Source organism: Rutilus rutilus, assembly GCF_951802725.1.
Source record: "Rutilus rutilus genome assembly, chromosome: 21".
NCBI classification, from domain to species: domain Eukaryota; kingdom Metazoa; phylum Chordata; class Actinopteri; order Cypriniformes; family Leuciscidae; genus Rutilus; species Rutilus rutilus.
The window spans coordinates 2380541-2399666 of NC_140226.1; the positions used below are offsets into that span (position 1 = coordinate 2380541).

The 19126-nt window shown below is 38.5% G+C and overlaps 1 protein-coding gene across 2 annotated transcripts in view; it reads right to left on the bottom strand.

Moving 5' to 3' along the window:
* The window catches only part of angel1 (angel homolog 1), an 84558-nt gene extending 66028 nt beyond the window's left edge, over positions 1 to 18530 (bottom strand). For both annotated transcript variants that reach the window (XR_014625700.1, XM_084392833.1), the window contains exons 1-8: positions 18400 to 18530; positions 14365 to 14543; positions 12648 to 13107; positions 10047 to 10264; positions 8418 to 8487; positions 5931 to 6361; positions 4892 to 5018; positions 61 to 186 (exon numbers count right to left, since the gene is read on the bottom strand). Coding sequence is in view for 1 of the 2 variants with exons in the window: in XM_084392833.1 (XP_084248959.1) it covers positions 61 to 186; positions 4892 to 5018; positions 5931 to 6361; positions 8418 to 8487; positions 10047 to 10264; positions 12648 to 13107; positions 14365 to 14543; positions 18400 to 18463 (1675 nt within the window). In the remaining variant the exon portion in view is untranslated. The remainder of the gene's footprint in view (positions 1 to 60; positions 187 to 4891; positions 5019 to 5930; positions 6362 to 8417; positions 8488 to 10046; positions 10265 to 12647; positions 13108 to 14364; positions 14544 to 18399) is intronic.
* Positions 18531 to 19126: the final 596 nt, after the last annotated feature.

Below are 19126 nucleotides of genomic sequence, written 5' to 3' on the forward strand. Positions count from 1 at the left end.
ATCTCAGTGCGGATTCATGTCAGAACTAGGCTTAGCGTTGACTCGGTGTGAATCGATCACCTGGTGTTTTGTCGGTGACTCCTGGTATGAGCTCCAGATCCGCGGGCCGCACACACGCCGCTGGACAGTAACGCAGCTGAAGCATCGAGTCATGGCTGTACTGCCGATTATACACTGGGAAAATACCTTTATGGACAGAATTAAACACATGCATGTTGGGAATCAAAACCAACTGATAATTTTGGTTCCTTAACGATTATATACATTATACACTGAACAAAAAACAATGCTATGTTTGATTACATATCTTAAAGATTAGTTCACTTCAGAATGAAAATTTCCTGATAATTCACGCGTAACGTAGGCGGAAGAACAGACCTAGTGTTTATACAGCGAACATGCAAAGACTAAGACAAACGTCATTAAAAAAAAAAAAAAAAAAAAAAAAAAAAAAAGGTAAAACAACGATGTCAGACGATTTTGAAGTTGGAGGAGCATGGAGTTTTTCAACCTTCCCTACATTTATAAACCTGAACACACTTAACCTTTCAATGTGATTACGTAATGCGTGGCGCATCACAGCTAGTGCAAGACCAACATTTGTGTTTAAAAGTATATAAATTGTTTATATTTATATATAGATATCTGAAATTGTCATCGTAGGTGCATGTCCACTGTGAGAGACATAATCTAAAAAAGAAAATCCAGAAATCACAATATATGATTTTTTAACTATTTATTTGTATGATACAGCTGCAAATAAGTATTTGAACACCTGTCTATCAGCTAGAATTCTGACCCTCAAAAACCTGTTAGTCTGCCTTTAAAATGTCCACCTCCACTCCATTTATTATCCTAAATTAGATGCACCTGTTTGAGGTCGTTAGCTGCATAAAGACACCTGTCCACCCCATACAATCAGTAAGAATCCAACTACTAACATGGCCAAGACCAAAGAGCTGTCCAAAGACACTAGAGACAAAATTGTACACCTCCACAAGGCTGGAAAGGGCTACGGGGAAATTGCCAAGCAGCTTGGTGAAAAAAGGTCCACTGTTGGAGCAATCATTAGAAAATGGAAGAAGCTAAACATGACTGTCAATCTCCCTCGGACTGGGGCTCCATGCAAGATCTCACCTCGTGGGGTCTCAATGATCCTAAGAAAGGTGAGAAATCAGCCCAGAACTACACGGGAGGAGCTGGTCAATGACCTGAAAAGAGCTGGGACCACCGTTTCCAAGGTTACTGTTGGTAATACACTAAGACGTCATGGTTTGAAATCATGCATGGCACGGAAGGTTCCCCTGCTTAAACCAGCACATGTCAAGGCCCGTCTTAAGTTTGCCAATGACCATTTGGATGATCCAGAGGAGTCATGGGAGAAAGTCATGTGGTCAGATGAGACCAAAATAGAACTTTTTGGTCATAATTCCACTAAACGTGTTTGGAGGAAGAAGAATGATGAGTACCATCCCAAGAACACCATCCCTACTGTGAAGCATGGGGGTGGTAGCATCATGCTTTGGGGGTGTTTTTCTGCACATGGGACAGGGCGACTGCACTGTATTAAGGAGAGGATGACCGGGGCCATGTATTGCGAGATTTTGGGGAACAACCTCCTTCCCTCAGTTAGAGCATTGAAGATGGGTCGAGGCTGGGTCTTCCAACATGACAATGACCTGAAGCACACAGCCAGGATAACCAAGGAGTGGCTCTGTAAGAAGCATATCAAGGTTCTGGCGTGGCCTAGCCAGTCTCCAGACCTAAACCCAATAGAGAATCTTTGGAGGGAGCTCAAACTCCGTGTTTCTCAGCGACAGCCCAGAAACCTGACTGATCTAGAGAAGATCTGTGTGGAGGAGTGGGCCAAAATCCCTCCTGCAGTGTGTGCAAACCTGGTGAAAAACTACAGGAAACGTTTGACCTCTGTAATTGCAAACAAAGGCTACTGTACCAAATATTAACATTGATTTTCTCAGGTGTTCAAATACTTATTTGCAGCTGTATCATACAATTAAATAGTTAAAAAATCATACATTGTGGTTTCTGGATTTTTTTTTTTTAGATTATGTCTCTCACAGTGGACATGCACCTACGATGACAATTTCAGACCCCTCCATGATTTCTAAGTGGGAGAACTTGCAAATAGCAGGGTGTTCAAATACTTATTTTCCTCACTGTATTTATATATATATATATATATATATATATATATATATATATATATATATAAAATGTCCACTGGTTTGTCTAGATAAGACTCTTATTCCTCGGCTGGATCGTGTCAAGACTTTGAAGCTGCACTGAAACTCACATCTGGACCTTCAACCCGTTGGACCCCATTGAAGTCACTATATTGAGAAAAATCCTGGAATGTTTTCCTCAAAAACCTTCATTTCTTTTCAACCGAAGAAAGAAAGACATGAACATCTTGGATGACGTGGAGGAGAGTAAATTATCAGGAAATTTTCATTTGTGAACCAATCCTTTAATATTGCTCCAGTAATTTTGACTCGGAGAAGAATTTCTTTTTTCTGAAAATGCTGGTTAATGTTTTTGCATTGGACAAAAACTTACCGGCTTTGCTCACACAGAGTATAACAACTACCCCCAAAAAAATTTTTTTTAAGTTTTGAACTTTTAGGGTATTTTTCCACCACATTTTTACGCTTGCTGGGTCAAAAACAAACGGCCAACAAAAAAATGCTAATAAATCTCTCTGTACGCTTTGTAATCACCAAATATTGGATACAATCTTTTTTATCAACTTTTTTTTTTTTTTTTTACTGACTGATCGTAGGCCTCATTGATCTGAGCTCATGCCCCTCAGTGTATGAGTGAAAAACTTTTACACAAGCTAATTAACCTCAAAAATGCATGAGCTTAGATCAATCACTTCCAAAAAGACATACAAAACCAGTGCCAACTAAAAGAAAACAAGTTGACAAAAAGATTGAATCCAATATTTGGTAATAATATAGCATGATTAGAGATTTACACGCAATTTAAAAGGTCGGCCATTTTTGACCCGGAACACTAATTTAGCCCTTATGGGCATTTTCATCTTTTTCAGTTTTGTTTAATGTCAACTGCCAACTGCATACATTTTGGCACTGGTGTGTATTTTTATTGGAATTTTACTATTTCATCCCCATTTCCTTTAATAAATCTATTTTGCACTAGAAACACAAAATAGTTCCAGTCAGGACCTAAAGCACAAAACTGTCCCAATTGAAACCCATTAAAACTGCATTTTTTAATCCCAGGGACATTTAACTATAAAATTATGCAATCTTTGTTAATAGGCTTTCATTCTGTTGGCAAGGCTTCAAAATGTAAATGAAAAAAAAAAAAAATTACAAGATGGTGCCATTACCTCAGGTTTGGCCTATAAATACTCGCTTTATTCCCGTTTTCTGCTTCTGCATATTATAGAGCCAAATGGACAAATTATGCAGAGATAATTGTGTGGGTGTGTTAATGAGACCAAACTTAAGTCTGTGCTCCCAGGCTTCACATTTTTATGACTGTTTTTTGACATTTTTGTCCACTATGGACCTATGTAGGGCTGTAATCAACCAAAGAAAATCTTGGTCGACTGAAATCCTGAAATTTTCGACTAAAAATTACGTTAGGAAAAGAAACGTTAAATTAAAGGTGCTATACATGCTCACGTGTTTTTTAGGCCAAAACGTTTTTTTTTCACATACCACAAACATCTCCTCACTATCCGCTAGCTGCCTGTCCCCTGAACACACTGTAAAAAAACACGGTCTCTGCAGACAGCCCAGGCTCCACAAACTGCAGCAAAAACATACTGAGCAACAAACAGAGCGACCCGCACCACGAAACATAACAAACTGTTCCAGCCAATAACCGACAAGAATGATGTGGGGGTGGGGTTCGGGGGTTAGTGCGCGGATGAGGAGGAGGGAGGGTCTAGCTAGCCTCCGTTTTGTTTGATAATAATTCAAACATCAACAAGAGGTTACGCCAACCGAGATCGCTTATAGCACCTTTAATTAGCTACGCTCTGTGCGCAGTACTTGGTAGCCTTGTTGTCCGCCTAAATGAATTAAAAATAAACGTAAAAAACTAGTAGGCTATTTGCGGTATATGAAATAGTTTTTTACCTAATTATTTTACACTGAAATGAGTCTGACACACGAGTCTGTCGGCTCTGACAGTGTTGCATCACGTGCACCTGCGCAATATCAGAGCCTATGATTTCCGAAAATAGTGATATCATCACAAGCACTTTTGACGAATATGCAACATAATTTAGACAATTGTTTTTGTCATATGTATTAACTGACAGACACTATCTGTGCAGCCACTCTGTGGATCTCAGCTTCGTGGCTGAGACACAAATAGACTATTAACTTTTAAAAAAATGCTGCCACACTGCCGATGTCTTTGTTGACATGGTAGAAAAGGACTGACTATGAATTAAACGCTCTCACAATTAAATAAATAATATTCAGCAAACCTTCTAGTAGCCAACTTTCTTCAAACTGTCGCTCTTCTCCAGTGGGTTGGGCTAATCCAAAAGAAGTGAAAACAAGGGGGGTGTTCTGAAGACAGACTGTTACCTGTGAAACAGGAGTGCTCTGAAAACACCCCCATTAGCAATTAGTGCTTTCCACCTGATGAAATGAACACGGCAAAACTAATGAAATGAACGCGGCCAAAAATCGACCAATCAGAATTTTGGTCGAGCCAGAACGTATCGACCAAATAATCGACTGGGAGATTACAGCCCTAGACCTATGTGTAATTTTTTTAAATTGATGCACAAGGGATAGGTGTAAAGGTAATAATAATAGACAGTATTTTCAATTTCAAGCAACGACAGAAAGATTGTCCTGAAACGATGTGATCTGGCACTGACCTGAAGCTGCGGTCTGGGCTTCAGACTTGTACTGACAGTGGTCACTGATGCCGAGGCTGCTGGGCCACAAGGGGGCGAAAAGCCTCGCCTGATGGACTTTATATGACAAATCCATCTGTCCTGAAACCTGCAAAGGCAAACAATACATTCAGTGTTTTCTACAAACAGCAGCAGTGATCAGAATCACTGTATGCATCACGCATACAAGAAGTACACAACAGGAAATATTAATAGGAATATACACAATAGGGATATTTTTGAGCCCATTGAGCTTTCCGATGGACACAAGATTTATCGGTTTAATCGGTTGTCGGCATGTACGGTCAAACCTAAATATCGGTATCGGTAAAATCCACTATCGGTCGACCTCTACTGATCACCCTGCTGGGTTTATTCTGAGATAACAACCGGCTGGATGTTCATCATCCCTTACTTAAATCTGGGTCCTGTAGTGAAACCACAGACTGTAAAAAATATGGACAAAGTGTCTGTGACGTCACCCATAGACTTTCTGAAGAACGGTTTTGAGGCCGTTTAGGGGGGGTATGGGCGGCGCCATCTTGTACGATATTTTAATACAAATGTTCAGAAAGGATACAGAGGTGGTATGATGTGTTGTGTCAGATCATGGCCGAGAGGTCAAATTTCAGGAATTCCACTCAGCGCAGCCTATGCTCATTATCAGCTGTCAATCAAAGTTAACCACGCCCTTATTTGACATACATTTTATATTTAAATATGATCTAAACTAACGAGTAAGAAAAAATTCACCCCCCTCACAGTTGTCAGGCACTCGGAACCTATCGAAAAATACAATAAAAGTCCATGGGACCAACCTGTAAAAACATGAATTTATGTTGTGAAAACGGACATTTTAACATGGTGGTCTCTGGACATTTACTCCCTTTTGGGACCTGCCTGTAGCGGATTTTCGATGTATTGCAGTTTTTCGCACTTCCGGGTAAGCTTCATTTTACAGATTAGAATGGTGCCGCTTGAGTGAAACCTCTGCTGTCCCATGAGTAAACGGGTCACTCACCATCCAGGTTGGTAACCCGTGGTAGTAGAGCTGTCCGCTGCTGATGAACCTCCACAGAGGGCTGTTGGGTAAAGCGTTAAAGTCCCCACATAAGACAACCTCACAGCGCCGTCCTTCACTCCAGCATTTCTTGATCATGATGTCGATCTCCGCGAACACGATGGCCAGCTGCGTGAGCTTCACGTCTCCTCTCCTGGGGTTGAACAGCAGGTGTGTGTTGGCCACACACACAGGGCTGAACGCTTTGGCCTGCGCTGACAGTGGCTGGAGGAGGAGCACGATGCCCACGTTGTCCCGATCCAGCAGCTCGCAGTCCGGTCGCCGAAACTCCAGCAGCTTGACGGAGAGCAGGGTAAAGCGCTCCCTGTGATAACACACCGCACAGCCGTCCGTTTTGGTTCCTGTGCGTCGTTTGTAGATGCAGATGTAACCTTGATGAAAAAAAAAAACGATTGAATGGGTGATTAAGAGAAAACTCAGCACCTGTTTGACTGGAGTTCTCAAAACTCAGGTGTTCATGTGAAATGTGAAAAATGCATAAGTTGTAAATGACCAAAGACAGTCTCAAAAACACGCTTTGAAATCGCTGGCGTTTCTGACGTCACAAACTACCTTGTAAACCAATCAGATCAACGTGTGATCGTCAACCAGTGGATCTCTGACCTGAGTGAGTGAGTGAGTGGAGGCGGGGCTTATTTGCATATTCATAGAACCACGTATACTAAATGAGGCAAGGGTGTCGAGTTACATTTACACTATTTTAAGGCATGAAGACATTTTTTTCAAGGAAAAAACATTTAAATACTTCATGTTGGTGATCAAAGATGAGATTTAAGGGATAAAATTATTGACTTTGACTAATTTAATCTGCGTGATTGTTTGCATTGTTGTAAAATGTAACTATATTGTCAAACAGCTCTAACCTGATAAATGTGACTATAAGGCATGAAGATATTAAGATTAAGATATAACACTAAAAAGCACAATACAAATTTAAAGGTGCATTGCGCGAGAGTCTGAGTTTTCGCAGAACTACGCCCCCTCTGGCGGCAAGCGAAACTGCAACCAGAGGTGTGCACGCTCACGGACCACACGCACACGCACGCTTGCACGAGCTCGAGCTGGTCATAACCCAAGGAGCATCAGCCGCACAAATCTTTTGTTTACAATCATAATGTCTTCAGAGGTAATAAAGTTTTAAATCTGCAAGTAATTTAAAATATGTGAAAGGAAAGGCAATTGAGTAAATAACACACTTATGTGTGAGGGAAAAAATGGGGGTAGTAGAAAACTTCGTTTTTTATTCCCATCTATCTCCATGTTGAACTGTGTTATGTGTTTACTGTATCCACTTATGACTATTATTATGGAAACACGTTCATGAACAATATAAGTTATAACTTTGTAAAAGCTCAAAATTGTAATCATGATACCATACCATACACAGTCGGTCAACAAAGTACACCCAAATGTCTCAAGGTAATAAACAATCAAGTGGCACTATGACGTTACCATAAAAGCCAAACAGGCTAATCCGCCGAAGATTTGCGGGGGTTTAGCCTGTTTTATTGATCAGCTAAGTAGCATATTCCAATAGCAGTACATCGTAATTAAGCAGTAATTTGCTCAAAATTTGTGTCTAAGTATCTAACTTATATATCAGCATTTTATATCACAATCATTCTGAACCTGATCACTGACAATGGTAAGTTAGTAAAACCTATTCCGATTGTACATTTATCTAGCTTACGCTAAAGCATTACACATTTTATGGATCGTCATTTATTGTCATTATTGGCCGTATCAGACATTAGAGAATGGGATATATCTTACCTTTTTATCAAGAAAAAAGCCAACTGAGGATCCCGTTTGAGCCCTAGAGCAGACCGGAGATCTCTCCATTTGTTGAAAGCCTTCCCTATGTTTACTCTCGTCTTACCCCGACGCCTGTCTGACTCCAATTTGGACCTTTTGGTTGCACTAGACAAAAGTTCTCTTTTTTTTTTATCTTACGTGGAGTTTGCGTTGGTGTTTGAAATGAACTACAAGCCGGTCTCTTAGAATCCATTTTCTACGGAGAATGGCGGCGTCGGCGCATACACAAACCTGCCAGACATATGAGCGTGCCGTGAACGCGCATGACGTCACGCCCAGTCTCAGATTCCGACCCGAATCCCTCTTATTTATTTTACTGTACAGGATTATAGAGGCAATCGCAGTGATCAGAGAAGGGCTCAGTCAGCCCATCAGGCAATTGTTTAAGCATGTATGGGTTAGAAAACGGGTATTTTTAACATGAAAAGTTGCGCAATGCACCTTTAACTTGACTTTATCTACACATTGGGTCATTTATTTCATTATGCATTATTTTTTTTGCAGGCTTGTTCCTCAGTAGGGGAAGATTATTCTCAGTGTTATGTTATCAGCGGCAGGTTCATTTCATGTTCCCAGAATAATTCTGGCAGCGGTTTATGTTCGGCACCTCACCCATTTCAGTCAGGACAGGATACATCTGCTTATGAAAGTGATCTTCTTGAACTTCTTGAAGACAAATAATCTGTACAGAAGAGGAAATATTCATATTAGTGCAACAGTTGGGTCTACTACAAACTACAAACACCAAAAAGTAAAAAAAATAAAAATAAATACAAACATGGCGGATCTGTGAGCCTGATGGTTAAAACTCCATTAATTTTCTACATAGTGGAATTTATTGTTTAACGATAACTTATAAACTTTTAAAGACAAGTCTGAGCTACGTGGTTGTTAGTTGATGGTATGCTTTTGTTAAAGCAATCTGTTCGCATTATTTCAACTTCCCTTTCGAGGGAACTCGCGCTGCGTCGGTGACGCTTTGGGAACGCCCCTGAGTGATTGCGTCTGAAGCACTTGTGTCAACTAGTCCAATGGCGAGAGTGAGCGTCACAGGCGGGTGACGTCTCGACCAGGAAAGGATAAAGCACATCCGGTCTGACCGGCGTTAGCTTCGATTTAGCCGAAGCAAGTCGATCACAGGAATGCAGGGAGAATGGCAAAGTGATGCAGCCTCTTGTTCCCTTCTCAGTCGTACAGTCGTAACTCGAGACGTTATTTTACCTACATTACCCATGATGCTGTGCAGAAAATTCCACCAATCAGAGTCGCGGCAAGCGAAATTGTCCAAGAGCTCTTTAGCTCTGCCCACTCCCATGAAGCACCACTAATGATATAATCAAGTCCGTTTCCCTATGCTCTCAGAAATAGTTTCATATTCGTTTTTTATTTAATTTGTCATTCGCCATGCTTCATGGGATTGTAGTTCTCATTAAAGCCATCAAGTTCACAGTCTTATCTTTTTGTTCAATTTTCAATTTTGTGTAACTAGCCTCTGCCAACAAGGCGGATTATTTACACTAACTCCGCCCACTGACATCTGAATGGGCCAGACAAAATTAGGGAAGACGCTGTATTGTCAGCAGTAGCAATAGTGTCTGTAGGAGTCAGGCGTGCAGCAGAAAGCTTTGACGCAAATAGACTAGAGTTTGAATCCACCTTTTGCCGAACTCTCTCTACTCACCTTTCCCATCACATATCAGATCAGAGAGGCATTTATTTTCAATAAAAATTAAGAAAATATTAAAAAAGTGGAAATAAAGTGTCTAACATGTTTAATAATAAAGTGTTTAGGGTTAGGGGTAGCTGTAGGGAGGAATCCATTTAATCATTTTAATAAATATAACAATTTACTCTCCATGTTATTATTGCATACCGTTTAATGTACAACAACACAGTGTTGCAAATAGTATCTGCCACTATTTATAAGTATAAATAGCATCTAACTACTATTTATACTTATTGCAAGGAAAATACAGCTATTTTTACATAGTGTAATTAGAATCTATTGCTATTTAAACTACTTTTTAGCTTCAAATCAAAGGTTATGCTGTTGTGATTCTCCCCATAGCTGGTTGGTTCTGTTCATGGCTCACAATGCTTTAACAAGGACTTCCATGGGAAAAACGAATGGAAAAAATACTTCAGGAACAATTCAGTGCTGAAGAAGTGGACGGCGCTGATGCACTCTATTAGAATCTATGTCCGTCATGTTTCTCTGTTTCGGGTTGCCTGTGGTCTTACGTCAGGTTGCCAGATCTGCAGCTCCTTCAGGATGGTCCGGAGCCGGGCGTCCCACGCTAACACTTCCTCCGGGCAGTGTGCGTACAGACCGGGATTCGCTTCCAGCAGATCCTGAGCCAGGATATTGTACGACATGATGCTGAAGTCAAACGCATCAGCCGCGTCCACAAAGGCGCCGGTCCGGGATTCACCAAAGTCCTCCCACACTCGCCACGTCACTTGGAAAGAGGACAAAGGACACTGTGTGTGATTACAATGTACAGTCACTTAAGTGGAAGATTGAGTCGTCTACACAATCATTTAACAGATGATATCTATGTGTAACTTTACCAGTCAGATGTTTGGACACATCTACTCGGCTCTTTATTATTATTTCCATATTTCATAATTATCAGTTTTGTGCTGCTTCATATTTTTGTGAAAACTGATACATTTTATTTTTCAGGAATGTTTGATGAATAGAAAGTTCAAAAGAACAGCATTTATTTGAGATAGAATATAAATGTAAAAATGTCACCATACTTTTACCCATTTGATTAATCATGTGCATTAAGACAATTGTTTATTGCTTTTCTGAAATTGTTTTGTATTGCTTTTCTGAAAATTTTAAATATGCAAATGATGCATTATCTAATTAAATACGCACTAATTTGTATACATTTCCAGAACAGAAATCTGAACACTGGATAAAGCCAAGTTCACAATTCTTGTTTTATTTTGTTAGAATATTAGATTTAATTTTGGATATCTGTTTTTATCCCTCCATAAATCAGAAAATACTTTCATAAAAGTTATTAGGACATAAAAGTTTTTAGGAATAAAATGTTCTATAAACCAGGGGAATGTTATATGAACAAACCTTCATAATATAGATATGAATAAAACTGTAAAGTTTGGTGTGTGTAAAGCTGCTTAAAGCAACAACATGGAACTTTTCCTCTGCGGTCGCCCTACAGGTTGGAAGCGGAATTGTCCATTACCGCTGTCGTAAAATGATGTACGGTTACTGTCAACGCATTCTAATCCCCAAATCGTCACTTTCAAACATTCTTCAATATCCGACGCACAAAGCACCCTTAGCGTCAATATGAGACGCTTCGGTTATGGGTAGGTTTAGGTCTGTGGTAGGGTTATGCGTCTCATATGGACGCTAAAGGGTGCTTTGTGCGTCAGATATTGAAGAAATTTTGAAAGCGTCAGTATATGACGACTTGGGATGAGAACGGGCTGTTACTGTATATGAAGCATGCAGGGTTTTTTTTCATATGGGCAATGATAATATTATTAATCTTCCTCCTTTCATAATTTATACATGTTTAGTAGACTAAACATTTTAACTCAAACATTTGCGATTTGCATGTCGATTGCAATGCTCAAATCTGAACGAGAATGATAGCGATAGCATCTAAAACTAGCATGTTAGTGTTTACTAGCTACCAGATTGATAATTCGCTCATCTACTAACTGATTCATGAAGATAAATGGAGGACCAGATAGTTTCCGTAACGTAGCCAGGCAGACAACAGATTAGAAAAACTAAAGATAGTATGCAAGCAATTTACTTACTAGTTCAACAGCATGACGGCCAAGTCAGCATCGGTCTGACGATAAGCTCACGCCAGCGAGCAAACGCTCGACCAATATTGATCCTCATCCTGCCTTTCAGTTTATCACTCTCCCTTTTCCTCTTCCGACTCTACTCCGACAAAACCTTTGACTGCTGCTTCAGCCATGACGAAAACAGACGCGCTGGTTGGCCTGTCACGGCCGAATTTGAGGAAGTGGTGGGCGAAGTGACGTATGCCGTAAAGCAGTCGAATTTTGTAGTTCTTTTTGAGCTCTGGTTACTACCCGCACCCCGAAGTTACATAGTGCCAGTAAAAGCTTTACAGACCCCATCAGGCTCTGGCAGATGTGTCATTCAACCTATTGTAAGTCGATGTACCATCACAAGGGTCTTGGAAATATATTATGAAGGTTGAAAAACTACATGTTGTTACTTTAAGTGGAGATTTCTGACTTGCAATTGAAATCTACAGATGCAAATAGATGCAAAAAAAATAAACACTTAATTGTTTTCTTTCCACTAGTCTGAAAGAAGACACGTTATGGAAGCAAAATCTCAAACCTGACCAGCACATGAAAAAACAATGGGTTTGTCTTTGGGTTTTTTGGACTGTTCAACGATTAATCGCATCTAAAATAAAGGTTTGTGTTTACATAATATACGTGTGTGTACGGTGTATAATTATTTTGTATATATAAATACACACACACATGCATGTATATATTTAAGAAAAATATGTTATTTATATATAAAATATCTATATTTTGATATAATATAAATTATATATAAATATATATACAGTATATACATGCCAATATTTCTAAAATATATACATGCATGTGTGTGTATTTAAACATACAAAATAATTATACACAGTACACGCACATATATTATGTAAACACAAACTATTTTTTGGGAAGCAATTGATCGTTGAACAGCCCTAGTTTTTACATATTTCAGTAATCGAAGCGGGCACCTTTAAAATCATTCAGTCTAAACTTCTGTCTGGAAAAGTGTATATTTTTGAATCCCACCTTCAATACTGTCATTGTCTTGAAAGGCAGGATAGTAGCTGACGTCAGGAAACTGCACGTAAGGGCAATAACACATCTGAGACAGTCCGAGACCGGTGGGGAAGTGCCAGCCGAAGGGCTCCGCTTCTGTCTGAACCTGAGAGTCTGCAAGCAGAGCTGCCAGATCAAACACTGGGCTGCCGGTGTGCAGAAGAGCCTCGTTTCCAGAGTCAGAATCAAAGCCCAGGTAGATGTCAGACAGGGAGGAATCCACTATACGGTCATCATCACATCCCGCGTGTGCATCAGTCTGAGCGCAGCCGTGTTCGTCCATGGTGTCAGAGTGACTCTGAAAGTCAGTTCTGGCAAACGCAGACTCATTCATCACAGGGTCACGATCATTTGTTTCTTCCTCCAGCACCAAAGCCGCTTTCTCATCGTCTGTGTTTCCATCGTTCACAGAAGTTTCCATGCAGGCGATCTGCAGGGTTTAAAAAATCTGATTTTAAGAGCTGCATAAAATGAGTACCACATGGGCAGGGGTGGGGGGGGTACAGCACAATTATGACTGTGAAAACTACAATATACAGTTCAAATACAGATTTTGACAAAAACAAGTAAACCTCACATTTCATCCTTTAAAACATTTTTCTATGGGATGAGTCAAAATTATAAATTATTATATTTATATTCTGTTGATTATATTTAAATTGCATGATTATGCAGGATATATTATATATGCATATATATGTTTAGATTTTCTAAATGCACATTTGCTTCTTTTTAGAGTAAAAATTGTAAGTGATTATATTTATATTCTGATGATTATATTTAAAATGCATGATTATGCATGATATATTATATATGCCTCAGCATGCACATTTGCTTCTTTTTGATCCACCAGTTTAGAAAAAAATTGCATTTCAAGAGGTCTTAAATTTGGATACAGAAAGGAATCGCGATATGGCTTAATAATGTGATTGATTTTTTAACTTCAAAAGGTGATGATTTCCAGCAGGTGATGCTGATGCAACAGCAGAAATATAGCGCTTACCCTGGTAAACCCTGTATACACTGCGCAAACTAGAACAGCTAATTTCTCCAAAAGGCCACAATTTTGCATGCAATATATAAACACTTTAAGGTAAACAATGTCATAATTCATCAACAGTAGATCAATAAGTGATCGTTTGGCATAAGCGTGCAGTTTGCACTGATTGTGAACTGCTCTGAAACCACGAGCGCAGCATTTTACTCTGACACATGCAGCGCTTATTATTACATCATCACCTTTTGAAGTTTAATAATCAATCATATTAAGCCATACCATGATTTTTGTTTCCAAATTTAAGACCTCTTGAAATGATAATTAAGACTTTTCTTGAACCATTTAAGATATTTAATGTACCCCTGTGGTGAAAGTTCCCCTTTTAAACAAACCATGTGTAAGTTCATAAGTCGACACCATTGCTGAGTATTTCCTCCTTAAAACTGCAGTGAACCAAAGACAGTCTCAAAAACACACTTTGAAATCGCTGGTGTTTCTGACGTCACAAACTACCTTGTAACCAATCAGATCAACGTGTGATCGTCAACCAGTGGATCTCTGAGCTGAGCGAGTGAGTGGAGGCGGGGCTCATTTGATATTCATAGAACCGCGCACTATTGACTACAGGGGGAATTTGATAAAACTGAATTGAAGACTTTAAGGACCGCAGAGACCCGGTCCATCTGTTACCTCCAGCGTTCCCTGAGGACTCTCTGTCTCCGTGTGGTCCGGATCGGGACCGGTGTCGGTGTCTCCAGCGCTGTGCCACTGTAGTGACAGGCCCGTCTGCTGCGGTCCAGAAACAGCGCCGCCACCATCCCAGACCTCTTTACCATTAACATACACAAACGGTGCCTTGCGCCACAATTCTGTCGAGAGAAAATATAAAAGTGACACACAGATTAATTTGGAAATGTATTTCACATAGTGTCATTTCCATGACTAGGTCACTCACTTTGAAGAGACACTTAGTGTCATTTATTTCTTAAATTTACATCAGGTTCTGTTTTTTTGCAGTACTATGGTGCAATTTGGAGTTTCTTGGAAAAGGATAGTGTATGAATATGGTAATATTTCAGAGCCAAGGGCAGACTGGGGCTAGCTGTCACATGGGGAACTTTGAATCAAAAATTCAATTGCACATAAATCAGGTTATGAATTCCTCCAGAACTCCACTATTATGACTTTTTGCGTTATACTCGGCTTGTCTGTGTTTGTTCCATCCAGACAGACTGACAGTCTGTGTGTTGGAGGTGAGGATTTTACCGTGACACTTTCTGCATGTTACACTGTTACACCAGTAGGTGGCGACAAAGTGAGTAAGTCTTTATGAGTGAGTCATTGAATCATTCATTCAACCAATTTGATTAATTTAGGAACTGTTGCTGCATCTAAATTCACATCATATCCATCCTAAATGGTATTCAAAATCAGCGGAATTTGTGGTGAAAAACTACATTACCCATGATGCTGTGCAGAAAATTCCACCAATTAGAGTGTCACGGTGATCAAATCGTGCCAAAAGAGTTCTTTTGGTCCGCCCACTCACATTAAGGACTGCAGATGATGTAATCAAGTCAAAATATATTGTTTCTTTCTATAGATGTAATCAACAAATTTAAATGAATGGTTTTATATTTTCTCTATGGATTTTAATTAGTTTGTCATTCACAATGCTTCATGGGATTATAGTTCTTTCCCTCACTGAAGTTCACAGTCTTGTATCTATGTCTTTTTGTCTAATTTTCATATACTTTTTTTTGTTGCTTCAATTCAAAGTTTATGATGTTGTGATTCTCCTCATAGCTGACTGGTTTGGTTCATGGTTTATAACTCTTTAACAAAGATTTTGTTTAAATCTTTACAGGAAAAAATGCAGGAGGAACCGGTTCAGAACTACAAACACGAATTAAGTGTTAAAAAACTACAAACATGGCGGATACGTGAGCCCGATGGTTAAAGTTAGCATGAAATGGAAGTTATACTGGTCTTTTCTCCTCTATTGTGCCGTATATCGAGTGGAAAGCTTCTGGAACAAGAATAAATGTGGGCGGGGCCTGATTTTGTCCATAGGGAATTGATTGGATGGTTGTGGTTTGCTATTAGTGGATCTCATGTGAGTGACAGGTTGCCCCGCCCTCGTCATCAGAGAAGAGAATAGAATTCACTCTTCTCATCAGTCTGATTAAAAGACTACGAGGCATATACATAAAAAATAATAATTATTATTATAATAAATACTGCAATGTTTTATTAAAAACAATTGTCCATTTTTATTTCATGGTGACTTTCTTAGGGCCCTTAAAGAGCCATTCCACTGAATGGGTGACATTTGCTTCAACCCTTCAAAATTAAACTTTTTTTTTTTTTTTTCTACACTGAATCTAATACTACACATATTTAAATATTCAAAATGTGTATTGGTCAATCTCAAGCAACTTTATTTATTTTTTACAAGGTTTCTAAGCAGAAGATGGGTGCATGTTTTCTCAGTCCTGTTACCGAAACTCATTCAAAAAGCATGTTTAAAAGCATGTCAATTAATTCCATTGTTTTCCCCACAAGAACGTGTTTATTTTAAAGAAATTGTTGGTTATATGTTCAAATAATTGAAATTTGTGACAAAAAAATAAATATATATTAACTTGGCAAAGTGTATTTTAATAAAAAACACAAAGCCATTTTTTCATTTTAAAGAAGTCCGAAGCGTCAAATGTATATTTTTTTTATTATTTGATTTATTAAACAATTGAATAAATGATGGACCAAACAAAACTGATAAAAAAAAAGAAAAAAAAAAGAGTGGTTTAACTTTATTTTTTAGAAAAAAAATAAATAAATAATTGTAACAGGAATGAACACTTGGTAACAGGAATGAGTGTCCATATGTGTGTGCATGAGAGAGAGTGAACATGACTGTGTGTGCATAAGATTTCTGTGTTGAAGTGATGTACTATGTGCTAGTAGTATTTCACAGCGAAAGAGGTGAAAAGAGAAAGAAGAGAAGAGAGAGAAAGGGAGAAAGAGGGAAGTTAAGACAAAAAGGGGGAAAAGAGAGGGTTGCAGGTGTGTTTCGCTCCTTCCACTGCAATATGCCATGGGTGGGTGTTTCTGGCACCTGCAGAGTATGGGCTTTCTCCATCTTCTACAAAATATAAGAGAGACAAAACGTTTAAGTCACTTCGTGGTGGACTGGCTCCCTGGAAGTATGGCATTCACATCGTAAAACTAATACTAATGTCTACAATTTAAGTACTTGCAACCTTAAAACTCATAATTCAGGTGAATAGTATTATATCAACTAATATTTACAGTATTAAATCAACAAACAGAGGACTCTACTCCTGTTACTTTAATTCACTCCTTTTATTTTTCATATGAGTAACAGGACTGAAAGTAACAGGATTGAGTTTTTCAGGAAAAAGTTATCAAATACATGACATATGGCATTCAATTGAAATTGACAGGATTGATGTGCTAATAGCATGAGGACACTGAGCAAATTCTAGTGACTTACCAAAAGTTAATATTTTTTAAATAAACAAAAAACATCTAAGATATAATTTAGGTAACAGGACAGAATGTTGAGATTGATCTTCTCAGTCATAGTTACAATTTCATCAAATATACAGAAATTAAAATGAGAGGACTTACTTTTGGTCTTCCCATTGCCTTCAGAAGATCCAGATGATGCAACTTCCTGTTGAAAATGTGTCTTGTGGAATATTGCATGTTAGGGTAACAGGACTGAAAGGTAACAGGAGTGAAAACCCGGGGACACGACTAAAATGTGTATTTTATCTAAAATATTAGATTTTTTATTTATTTATTTTTTCCATGAAAACAAAACAAAACATTTAAAGCATAGACTGGATATAAAGTCACACAACAATAAAAAATAAAAAATAAAAAATTTCTAAAAGATTTTAATCATATTTCAAGATAAAGTTTAGAGATAGAGAGTGGGGACATGTAACAAATGCTATTTTTTCAGTGTTCTAGTTAGTTTTTATTAATGTTTTTAACTATTATTTGCAGGTAGCTTAATGTGAGGGATAATAAAAAGTATTCTTGAATTAATTTTCATGTATTTTTTATACATAATGTCCTTGGGACAGAAATGTCACCCATTCGGTGGAATGGCTCTAAAACGTTTTTTTTTTTTTTTTTACTTTCAATAATGTAGTTCAATTGTTTAAGTTTAATGATTTCAATTAATTAGACATGCTTGATTTATTACTAACAGGCTAATTTAACCATAAAATTAGTCCATGAAAAAAAAAAAAAAAATAGTACGGTATTCATAGGAAACGTTCAAAAATAAACCAACCCTTAGAGATATGTACTTGATTATAAAGTGTGACAGCTAGCCCCGGACTATTCCTAAATCAAAATACCATGGTATTCCCATCTAATACCATCACTGCACCAGATGGGTTATGTTAGAAATGATTTGATTGGGTGGTTTGACAGCATTGACGGATTGATTGATTGACAGCGTGCACATAAATGAAGGCCTGCAGAACCCAGCTATATGTCAGCATCTGCTGATCGCTAATTCTGTCGCCACACTTTATATCCATTATTCAACCCAAACCTCGACATGCTGCGCGTCTCACGGACGCTGCTGTGGTTCATTTAGCCTCGGGCGCACGTGCTCGTGCTCGTCCTCGTTCTGCAACATCAACAAACGGCAAACTGAACGAAACACAGAGAACTTCTTACCTGAGAGTCTTCCGATGAACATCGAGAGCGGATAGAGCACATAAAACATCACACTCGCTATCATGATTCACAGGAGCACGGGGACAAACTTTATTCATAACGCTGAACGTAAACAGCATGACGACCAACGCCAGCGGGATGACGTCACGACCAACAGGAGCGTACCTGTCATGTTTTTGTTTAAAAACGTTCATTATTTTTCGTTAACTTGTATTCGTTCAATATGCAGTATCTTTTATATATGTTGTGCCTGAATATGATTGTTGTTTGCAATGTTATGAGTTCATAAAAGCTGTTTTTGCTCGGTAATATTGGATGACTTTATGGAAGACGTTATCAGAACTGCGTGCTTTGCATCTAAATTGTAGCATACAGTATTTAGTGATGAGCTTAGCATGCACAGAATTATAATGCATAATTTAGTTGTTATAGCCTGGAATGCTGTAATAGCACAAAACTGAAAAGATAGCAATTCCTACCTTGGAAAAAATTGACACAAAAATCCTCAAAAAATTGTTCAGATGGAGTAATGCATAAAAACTGTTCATGCTCAGATCAAAACATTTATGCTTATTTTTATTTATTTTACATTTACACGTTTTGATCTGAGCATGAACATTTGTGAGATTTATTCCATTTGACCAATTCTGAGGATTATTAATATTATCGTTGTTGTTGTTTTTGTCATTTGATAAAGTCTTTTCCAAGGTACTAGGACATCTTTTCA